Consider the following 11,693-nt stretch of genomic DNA (forward strand, 5'->3'; position numbering starts at 1 on the left):
AATCATTGGGAAAGATGAGAAAGGAGAGGCTGCTAAAATCTCAGGGCTGGGAGGAATGGAGATGTTACTGGTGCCCCCTCGAGTAAATTGATGAACAACAGGATGACAGTGATACAGTGACAGATGCAAAAGTACTACCAATTTATATTTGTATTTATATTTATATTTGGACTGGAGCGATAGCACAGTGGGTAGGGCATTTGCCTTGCACGTGGCCAACCCGGATTCGATTCCTCTGTCCCTCTCGGAGAGCCTGGCAAGCTACCGAGAGTATCCCACCCACACAGTAGAGCCTGGCAATATTCAATATGCCAAAAACAGTAACAAGTCTCACAATGGGGATGTTACTGGTGCCCACTTGAGCAAATCGATGAACAATGGGACGACAGTGCTACAGTGCTACTGGGTTTAATCCAATGGAACATGTGAAAATTCTTTAGAGTATAACTGTCTACTGCATGCAAAAGATTTATAAATGTGTTACTTCTGTATTGGAATGCGGTTAGTTATAATTTTAAAAAGTCTAGTAGCATTAACAGCCCCTGTGAACACCAATGAGTATTTCTTAGCTGTAGTGAATGTTAAAGAAGCAATACTATTCATAACTAACTACTGAGGAAGATATATAAAGGAAAAGAAGTGTGTGTAAGGGTAATTAGTGAGTCCTAAGGACACTGTCTTCTTAAGGGTAAAAGGGTAAGGCATATGACCACCCTGGGTCCAAGAATATTCTAAAGGAGCCATGGCAAGAGGCCAACTAGTAAGATGGGAGCTTTGAGGGGTCTGCACAGGAAGGGAACTAGATTGAGGGGCCATAGATAGTACAGCAGGTAAGGCACTTGCCTTGCACATGGCTGACCTGGGTACCATCCCTAGTATTCTACATGGTTTCCTGAGCACTGCGAGATATGGCCCCAAAAACAGAAGGGAAGGGAAGGGGGTGGGAATAAGATCAGAAAGGGGTTTGCAATCAGAAAAAGCTAAGAAACACTGCCCTCAAGGAGCTGTAAACATAAACTTATTAGTGTTAAAGTAACTGGGTTGTTTATATTTTATAATGTTTAACAAGCTGTTCCAGAATCTGCTAGATAAGACTACATTTTTTCTTCTTGGCTGTACATTAACAAATAAGTACTCAAGTTTTTTCTTGAAGTTTGTTAAGACACATATCGCTGAACCTCGTTTACAGAGAGTTTCTGATGGAGTTTGGGGTTTATGATTAAAAGATATTCGCTGGTGTTGTAGATGTTGATGGATTAGGGATCCCAGTTTGAGAGGCATTTCACTGCCAGACTTAATGATTTTACTATTTCAGGGAGTAATGGACCACAGAAATTTTGCATTGAAAAAGTTGGAAAAGAAAATTGGTTACCCAGAAGTCATACCTGGTAAGTTAAATTAGAAAGAGTAAATAGTCTCTTTTTCGCTCTATCCCCTCACCCCCACTTGTCTTATAGACTTCTTTTTAGGGCATAAAAGAGATAAGTAATTGATCTAATACATGTGTCTACATAGAAGTTGATTCAAACACCTGGTGAAAGGGTTCTAGTCCAGTTTAGAAAGTTTATAGAAGAGGCAAGTGGAAGCTACCCATTTAGTGTCTTGTTGATAGTTAAAATATGTTGAGCCATTTTTCACACACATACACACACACAGGTGTCAGTCACAAAGAATGAGACAGACTGATTCTGTGGCAGAGATCCCGTTTAGTGTCTTGTTGATAGTTAAAATGTGTTGAGCCATTTTACACACACACACACACACACACACACACAGAGGTGTCAGTCACAAAAAATGAGACAGACTGATACTGTTGCTTGTCCTGATTGCAAGCTAGTCTTAACAGCCTGAACAAGGCAGTTGACTAGCCATTTATTGAATTAGATTTCTGCACCCACAACCTGACTCCAAACATGTGAACCTTTGTTTAAATTGACAGGTATATTAAGAACAGTTAGCAGATGACACCATGGAGTGATAGTACAGTGGATAGGGAGTTTGCCTTGCATGCAGGCGACCCGGGTTCGATTCCCAGCATTCCATATGGTCCCCTGAGCATTGCCAGGAGTAACCTCTGTGCAACACCAGGTGTGACCCAAAAAGAAAAAGAAAAATGAGCAGCTACATTAGAGCAAAAGCTTGGATTTTCACATGGCCAATCAGCAGACACCTTTAAAATAGTGTATTAGGTGCTGGAGAGTGAGTGAAGCAGGTAGGGTGTTTGCCTTCCATGTACTGGACTTAGATTCAATTCCTGGGACCCCATAAGGCATTTCAAACACTGCCAGGAGTAAGCCCTGAGCACACCTGGATGTGGCCCCCCCAAAAAAAAAATTTTTTTTTAATGTAGTATTAAAGTTATATAAATTCCTATTCTATTCTTGCCTGGGTGCATATTGGCAGTCCTTAAGTCTAAACTAAACTTGTTTAATTCTGTCAAGGGCACATGTTTGCAGCCCTGATTGTCTAAACTAACTAAACTTGTTTTGCCTAGGGAACTATCCAGACCTTGGGGTTTTTATTAGAGAATGATTTCCCACACTATACTGTTTGCCTGTTTTTTTTTTTTTTTTTTTTTTTTTTTTTTTTCTTTTTGGGTCACACCTGGCGATGCACAGGGGTTACTCCTGGCTCTGCACTCAGGAATTACCCCTGGCCGTGCTCAGGGGACCATATGGGATGCTGGGATTTGAACCCGGGTCGGCCGCGTGCAAGGCAAACGCCCTACCCGCTGTGCTATCTCTCCAGCCCCTGTTTGCCTGTTTTAAGTCAGAGCTATTAGTTTACTCACAGGCAAGTTTAACCAACTATGGTACAGGATTAGAGTATTTCTGTCACTTTAGAATAATCCTTACAATCACTTGCAATCATCACCTTTTCCCATTCTCCCCCACCCCCACCCTTTTTATTGTGGGTTTTTTTTTTTTTTGGTTCCACTCCTGGCTATACTCAGGGCTTACTCCTGACTCTGCACTCAATAGTCAGCAGAGCTCAGAGGACTATACAATAGGGTTCCAGAAATTGAAGCTCGGTAGACTGCATGCAAGGTATGCATGCAATTACAATTCTTTGTAATTGTTACTATTAGTACAATTCTTAATTAATTCTTAATTCTTATAATTCCAGTATCAACATGTTTATTTCTTGATTCTCAATTATATTCATTATTATGTATATCTTAAATAACTGCATTGAAGATAAATAAATGGTTCACAGGTTAAAAATACAATAGTAGAATACTGTATTTTACTCTTAAAATTGTATATAAAGACTATTTGGTTTTCTTTCTGCCATACTTGGCTGTGCTCAGAGGTTTATTCCTGGACCATGTGGTACCAAGGATCAAACCCAGACCTCCTGCATATAATGCATATACCACAACCCATGGAGGTATCCCTGTTCATATAAACCGTTTTGATTTTATAAAAACTTTGTCCCCTGCAGGAGTGATAGTATAGTGGTTAGGGTGCTTGCCTTGCATGCAGCTGACCCGGGTTTGATTCCTGGCACCCAATATGGCCCTGAGTACTACCAGATGACCCAAAAACCAATAAATTAATAAATAATAAAATAAAAACTTTAGTCCCACAAAGCCTAATATATTATTTAGCCCTTTACAAAAAGTTTGCTAACCACTGATTGAGATTCAGGTAGATGGGAGAGCAAGAAAATATTAACGTTTTACTTACTACCTGTTGGGTACCAGCTACTGTATTTAGCTTGTTTCTCCTTCATTCTATTCTGGGTAGGAAATATTATTTCTTTCTTAATAAAGAAAAGAAAGGTTGAGCCAGAGAGATAGTACAGTATGTAGGGTGCTTGCCTTGAGCATGTCTTACTTATCCGATTCCCAGTACTCCATATGATCCACCAAGCACCTCAAGGAGTGATCCCTGAGTGCAGAAAGAGAAATAAGCCCTGAATATCACCGGGTAATCTGTAACCCATAAAACCCCCCAAAAAAATAGAAGAAGAAGAAGAAGAAAAAGAAATCAAAACTTGGAAAAATAAAAGCACTTGGCATGACAACTGGAATTTGAACCCAGTTCTACCTGACCTTAAAATTAGTGTTGTATACTATATTGCCGTATGATTCTCTATGCATTTCATTTTCTCAAACTAACAATTCTTGCTTTTAGTTTTAACCGCCTGGACCTGCCACCATATAAGAGCTATGAGCAACTGAAGGAAAAGTTGTTATTTGCCATTGAAGAAACAGAAGGATTTGGACAAGAATAACTTCTGAGAACTTATACCACTGTAGGACAAGAACGTAATTGGAATATTTGTTCTTTTCCTTCTCTGCTTATTGCACATCTTGTTGTAAAATTGGACTGTGACTGTTTAGAGAGTTATCTGAGTGTAAGTAAATTAATGTTACTATTGAGATTTATCTCCCAGTGATTCTGGATTGCTCCTCAATGTTTCCAGAAATCAGATCTGCAAACAACTAGTAAAAACCTTACTTTATAAGAGATTTAATACAGCAATGAAATCTACCTTGTCTTATTCCACTAGATTGTTTCCTTAACAAGTTTATTATATGTGTGTCAAAAGTCTCACTTGGGAGAGTAGGTTTTTCTTTTAGACATTCTGCAGATGTGCAATGAAGTCCTTCGGTAACTGCAATATTTAACATCTTCCAATGAAACCTCTTAGAAGGAGGTTTTTCTTATAAATGCAAGCTTAGCCCAGCGAGACATGAGCAAACTTCTGGCTTGTGCTCTCTTATTTCAGCCTGGCCTGACTGTTGTTTTCCCTTTCCAGAGCATGAATTCATGCATCATTTTGATGCTATTCCTGGAAATTGATGCAAGACTTTTGCATCTTTCTATAAAGTAGTTTTGTTCATTTGAATTCAGGGAGAAGTGATCCCAATCTGCAAATGACTTCAGAACTTCATTTGGATGTTTGATTATTTTAATTGCCTTGCAAATACTAAACTTTACAGATGATATTAACACTGTGCTTCCTTCAAAGCTGTCATTTATAAAGGTTTACTATAATTGGAATTAATCTAGCAGAATTTATTGAAGGATTTATCAATAGTTTTTGTATGTTCCTATAATATAAATTCATCTTTATAATTTTATCATAATCTAACAACTTTAGTTATGTTTACTTATTGCTAAGGAGTTCAAATGGTTTTCTAGTTCAAATAGAGGTCAGTGAAATACTCTTTAAAATGACAATTTTTTAAGGGTCTGGAATGATAGAACAGCAGGTAGGGCACTTGCCTTGCACACAGCCAACCTGGGTTCTATCCCTGGCACCACATACAGTCCCCTGAGCCTGCCAGGAGTGATTCCTGAGCACAGAGCCAGAGTAATTCTTGGGAACAGCTGGGTATCGCCCAAAACGAAACAAAAAAATTACAGTTTCTTTAGGGAGTGAGAGCATGGTATTGTCTATAAAGATGGGAATCATCTTTTTACTAGCAATACATTTCTAGTAGAATACATAAAAATGTATTCTCAATGTGATTTAAAATTTTCAAATTTAACATATCTCTGACATTACAATAATAGTCATTTCCATTCTTTACATTTCCCTGAGTTAGATTGATATCCTTTATTTGCAATATTGTCTTTGATCCTAAAAATAGTAACAGGTTTTCCCTACTTTGGGTTTTTTGTTGTTTTTTTTTTTATTTGTTTTTTTCATGTCTGTTTAGACTGTTCCATTAGTAACCATTTTAATGCACTTTGAACTTCATTACAGTTAATTCTTTTAAATTGGATGAGCTTAGATTGTCGAAATGACTGCTCTAAGAGGTTTGACTTTATAGACAGTGGGATAAAACCTAAGCCAGCTGCATGCCTATCATAGCTCAACCTTAAGAGAGCCTCATAATTTGTGAAAACAGGGACTTGGCAGGTTTCAGTAGGATAGTATGAACAAGTAGCATTGAGCCAAAAGTTAGAATAGCATACCTCTGTTCATATGGAAAAAAACCATTGTTTTGGTTCCTAGCTACTTTTCCTTTTACATCCTGGAACAACAAAATACATTTAAATATGTGTGTCTGTACTTTAAAACACTGCCATCATAAAACAGATTTATGAGTGAAAAGATTGCCTCATTCAGAAATTGTCAGTGTAAAGGGAGAGATTTGGCTCTCCCCAATCCTATCTTTGTTTATCTAAATTCTGCATAATTCCAGAAGGTGTAATATGTTCTCTTAAATCCCTAGTTGTTTTCAAAGTAGGGACTCTGCCTTTTTGTTGGTAGGGGAAGAAAAAATGCTATTGCTTTGTCTTTCAGAGCGAATGTCTGCCAACTACCCACTCATTATACAACTCTGAACTTTGGTAATTTATGGCTATGGAAATTAAGCCGTCTATAAAGACTTCCTATTGAGGTGAATTCTCATTGAAATGTAGTTGCCTATGATATTTACTAGAAATTTATGAGATTAAATTAAAAGATAGTGTAAGAAAGTAGACTTTTTTGTTCTACATAATGCTTGATTCATTTAGGAACCTAGAAATATTGTGAAATTGTATAAACATCACCCGAAAGGCTTTCTGCCCTATATTTTTAAATACAGAAGTTATATTTGAAGTAGATCTGGCCCTAGTTCTATAGGGCTTGGCTATTTAATATTTTTATGGAAGAAACATTTAATTCTGAAAAAGGTAAATGCTTGTATATATTTTTTGCAGCCTGGGATTTCCCTTACTCTTTCTTCCTTTAATTTAAGTGGCTACATGTATATGTCTTCCCTGCTGTGTTTGGAAAATGGGGGCTGGATATCCCAAGAATCAGAGGTTATATAAAAGTACTGCAACTAGACAGCAGATATAAATACCAAATGCTATCTTAAATTTTGATCCAAACTGAACATTTGAAATAGATTTATTGTAAGTATTTAATTAGAATGATTTCTTAAAAATATCAACTAAATTGCTTTTCAAGTCCTTTTTCTTTTGTAAGCATTGTAAATGCTAATAAATCCTGTTTAATTTTTTTTTTTTTTACTGCATGTTATGTTGAAATAAAAACTAAGTAAAATGAGCAATTGCCTTATTCTTCTGCTCTTTTGGGAGGTTGGGGAAGGCAACATTTCATAACCTGGGTCAGTAGGGAAGAATCTCACTTGTTTCATCAATAAACTGTCTTATAACTGATCCAGCAGCTCATGATAATAAATTTCTGTTTGTCTTTTATGATCTGAGTGCAGAAAAATCTAATTTCATAAGACTTACAATAACTCTATTTAAAATTTAAGTTTTAAATCTTTACATCAGGCTATTGACATACAGTGTCAATAGAATAGAAATTTCTGTGAAACATGATTTACTGCCCACAAATGTATCATCCTGAATGAACCATTTCAGTCAGGCCCACTTCCATCAAGTCTACCACTTTAATCTGAAATGTTACCAATGATAACTCATGGAATTAAGAGTTCTCTATTTTTATATTCTTTGTTTTGGATGTAACCCCATCTGTCTAAACTATTTTAAGTTAACTATTTCTATTAGTATTGTTGGTATCTCCAGCCCCCCCCCATTTTTTTTAAACTTTAGATTTATTTTCAAAAGTATTTGTATATATTGCTATGTTTTCATTGACTAAAAACAGGGAATGGCAGCACTGGATTGTATATTTACTGTATTGGAGTTCCTTTGTTTTCTTGAACTGTAATTTCAAATACTCAGGTAACTCTACAAATATCACAGGGAGTCAAGTGCTCTTATAGAGGTCCTTCAGGGGGCTGTCTCACTTGAATTTCCTTAAAAGATGTAAAATTGTGTTTATAATTAAACTTTTTTTTGTCCTTCATTTGCACACTTTTATGTTAGTCTTGAGTAAAAAGGTTTTCTCCCACCTACAGAGAAACCTTCTATAGGACCAAGTTGTATAGATTTCCGTCTCTCTGCTGTTGTAAGTGGGCATTTTACAACATGTCTGAATTGTGGAGTAAGTAGGGGAAAAAAGTCAGCTGAGATGAAAATGGATGTGGCACCCATGTTGAAGAGAACCAAGATAATGGCCTACACCTTTCTGAGATTACTAAAGGTGAAAGGGGACCTCACTTGTGAATGCTGAATTGAAAACCAGCTAGTTGCTAAGCACAATTGTTCTCAATGAGCTAGCTGTCCTGACTAGCTTCAGTAGCTCTTTTTAGTACATATCAGGTGATCATGATGTCATTTAAAAAAAAAAAACCTAGTTCAAAGAAACTAAGTGGAATTTTTTTAAATATGCTGGTCTAACAGTGACTGGAGGATACGATTAAACTGCTCCATCCTAGCTCCTGAGCAGTAGACCCTATCCTGTTTAATTTGTCCCACACATGCAGTCAAAAAGCTCTAACTTCAATATGCTTTAAATATGGGGAAGTGTTGGAGCAATAACACAACGGCTAGGGTGTTTGCCTTGCATGCGGCCGACCCAGGTTCGATTTCCAGCATCCCATATGGTCCACTGAGCACCGCCAGGGGTAGTTCCTGAGTGCAGAGCCAGGAGTAATCCCTATGCATCGCTGTGTGAGACCCTAAATAAATAAACAAACAAACATAAATGAGGAAGATTGCCCCTGGCTTAAAAAAAAGTAGTTATGGCTCTCCAGCCCCAAACCTACAAAGCTCAAATTAGGACTCAGCCGTGGTTGACTGCCGTTCTCTGGACTTTCAAGAACTGTCTTATTATTGTATTAACTGTGGAACAGAAGCTGACACTCAGAGTCAGTGCATTTTAAGTTCTTGGTTCCTACATGTCTGTAGGGAGAAGAACTAGGGAAATTGTCCTGGTCCTCAAGTACTGTTGGGATCACTGAAGACTTCAAAAAGACACTGATGGTCCCAAATGAACAAACTTCCATTAAGTAAAGATACTGTGAGTAGGGCTGGAGCGATAGCACATTGGGCAGGGCGTTTGCCTTGCAGGTGGCCAACCCAAGTTCAATTCACAGCATTCCATGTGGTCCCCTGAGCATCGCCAGGAGTAATTCCTGAGTGCAGAGCCAGGAGTATCCCCTGTGCATTGCCGGGTGTGACCCAAAAAAAAAGCCAAAAAAAAAACAAAAAGATACTGTGAGCTAAAGAGTTTCCTCAAAGCACCCCACAGGGAAAGGACCCCTTGGGAATTTGTAGTACTGCTCTCATATAACTTAAAACATCTTTTCTGTTACTTTTCCTTATTTCTATTTCAACCTTGGTCTGTTAATTTCTTAATTTCTTTTCTATCTTAACAACCCAGGACAACTGTCAGTATTTATTACTGTGTCTCAAACATTGCTAGGTAAAAGAAGTGTGTTAATATTTAGTCTTCCTGGACACTCAGTCAAAAATAATTTGTTTTATAGTAAAAAAAAAAAAAATACAAGCATGAGGCTGGAGCGATGGTATAGTGGGTAAGGCACTTGCTTTGTCAGAGGCCAACTCGGGTTCAATCTCTGGCAGCCTATATGGTTCCTCAGCACTGCCAGGAGTAATTCCTGAGTGCAGAGCCAGGAGTTACCTCAGCGTCACCAAAAACAACACAAACAAAAATAGAAGCTAATAGTAAATTAGTAACTTAAAGTGACCACAGTTATTATAGGGCAGCAGTTAAACTGGAATGCAGGACTATCTAGTTCCAGTGCCTGTATGTTTCAGGGTTTTGCTTAGGGATGGAGAAGTAGTACATAGTCAGGCACACGCAAGAGGCTGACCCATGTGGTATTTCAATCCCTTGATCCCATATGAACCCCTAAGCACACCAGGAATGATCCCTAAGTGAAAAGACAGGAGATAAACCCAGAGCACAGTCATGTATGACACCCCTTCAAAAAAGGGGGGGTGGATTTTTTACAGTAGTTGGATTAGGATGGTAGCTTAAAAGGGCTGGAGCGATAGTACAGCGGGTAGGGTCTTTGCCTTGCATGAGGCCAGGAGTAACCCCTAGGCATCTATGGGTGTGACCCAAAAAGAAAAAAAAAAAGTATTGAGTATTGAAAACAGTAGAAAATGCCCCGGATATTCTCCCCAGAAAGCATTGATGCCTACCTCTCCCAACGGTAATAAAGTTTAAAAAAAAAAAAACAGCTGCAGCTTTTACTTTACATGCACGAGGCCTAAGTTTGATCCCAAACATTGTATGGTCCTCCTAGCACTGCTGAAAGTGACACATGGTGCCCGAGCATCGCTGGGTATGGGCCCTATCTCCCTCTCCCTGCCCCAAATATTTTGTTGTACTGTTATAAACATAACCCTAGTAGCCATTTCAGCTATTTCAACTAATGAGTCTCTAATCCAGTCAAATCAACAAAACTTTTTACTTCTTCCTACCCACTGTGGTCTATCTTTGCTGCCTTAGAATCTGTGGGAAAGCCTCACTCTCATTCTTCTCCACTGCTCAGCAATTTAGTGGTTCCTCTACTTCACAGAACAAACTGCAAAATAAGTCTGCTATTGAAAGACTATCAAGGGCCTATGTCCATCTCCTCTTTCATCTTCATTCTCACTCCGGCTACATAAATTAGTGACTTCTCTTTGTTTCTGTGATTATGATCTTATAAAGTTCTTTTATCACAGAAAACTAATCCAGTTTTTCATTTGTAGTGTGATCATGATATGCCATGTTCTGGGATGATTTGAGGTATAGCCTGCCTGCCTTTTGCTAAATGCTGTGCTAATGTTTCTAGCATTAAATAGCAATTTTTAAATACATAATCTAAAAACAAAACAACTTTGGACACCCAAGAAATACGGTTTCAAAGGGCAGACTAGAGCATGCACATGAGGAACCCGGGTTCAATACTTGGCAGCTTGCGTTTTGTCTCCCACCTTCTATGTTTCCCCAGGTGATACATAAGACAAAGTAAACCAAAAGGAATTACTTAAATTTTGAACACAGAGCTGTTGCAAAGATAGTGTAGAAAACTCCTGCACATATAGCCTTCAGCCACATTTTCCAGTGTTAAAATCACCCATAATTTGTTAAGATGATCTAAATGTACTTTGATAAATAACTTTTAATCTGTAGCCCTTGTTGAGATTTCACCAGTCTTTCCATCAAAGTTTTTCCATCAAAGCCTTTCATATTTCACTGACCTTGACATACATACAGTATTGACTAGGCAGACCCAGGGATATTATACATTTCCTTCTAATTAAGCTTAATGCTTTCTCATGGAATTTTGTGTTGTGCCTTTGGCATACTGCATTGGGAGCACACATCAGTATATCCCATTACCAGAACATTAACTTTGATCCTCTGCTAAGTTTCCTTGCTTTGTCACCAATGCTCTCAACTGTAGAGTACCAAATGACATATTAGTTAAGTCCTTTGTATTAAATTTAGCAAACTAATGATACTAGTTTCAAACTAATTTTTTTTTCTTTTTTTGCTTTTTGGGTCACACCCGGCGATGCTCAGGGCTCACTCTTGGCTCTGCACTCAGGAATCACTCCTGGCGGTGCTCAGGGGACCATATGGGATGCTGGGAATCGAACCTGGGTTGGCCGCCTGCAAGGCAAACTCCCTACTTGCTGTACTATCGCTCCAGTCCCTATCAAACTAATTTTTTTAAAAAAACACAGCTTTTGTTCATGGGATCCTGAGGCCACTGAAGTCACTGTTCAGCTCAGTAACGTGTCACATGGTATACTAACAGTGTTTTTGTGTTTGGCGGGGGAGAGCTGGGCAATGTACTGGGTATGGAACCTAGGGCCTTCTAGGAACTAAGCTTGTTTCACACTAAG

At 38.3% G+C, this 11,693-nt stretch overlaps 1 protein-coding gene across 3 annotated transcripts in view; it reads left to right on the forward strand.

Moving 5' to 3' along the window:
- The window catches only part of ITCH (itchy E3 ubiquitin protein ligase), a 102,723-nt gene extending 94,935 nt beyond the window's left edge, over window positions 1–7,788 (forward strand). For all 3 annotated transcript variants that reach the window (XM_004612555.2, XM_055138453.1, XM_055138455.1), the window contains 2 exons: window positions 1,316–1,388; window positions 4,140–7,788. In XM_004612555.2, coding sequence (XP_004612612.1) covers window positions 1,316–1,388; window positions 4,140–4,239 — 173 coding nt within the window. In that variant the 3' untranslated portion in view covers window positions 4,240–7,788. The remainder of the gene's footprint in view (window positions 1–1,315; window positions 1,389–4,139) is intronic.
- The last annotated feature ends 3,905 nt before the right edge of the window (window positions 7,789–11,693 follow it).

The sequence above is a fragment of the Sorex araneus genome, chromosome 5 (genome assembly GCF_027595985.1).
Source record: "Sorex araneus isolate mSorAra2 chromosome 5, mSorAra2.pri, whole genome shotgun sequence".
Lineage (NCBI taxonomy): Eukaryota > Metazoa > Chordata > Mammalia > Eulipotyphla > Soricidae > Sorex > Sorex araneus.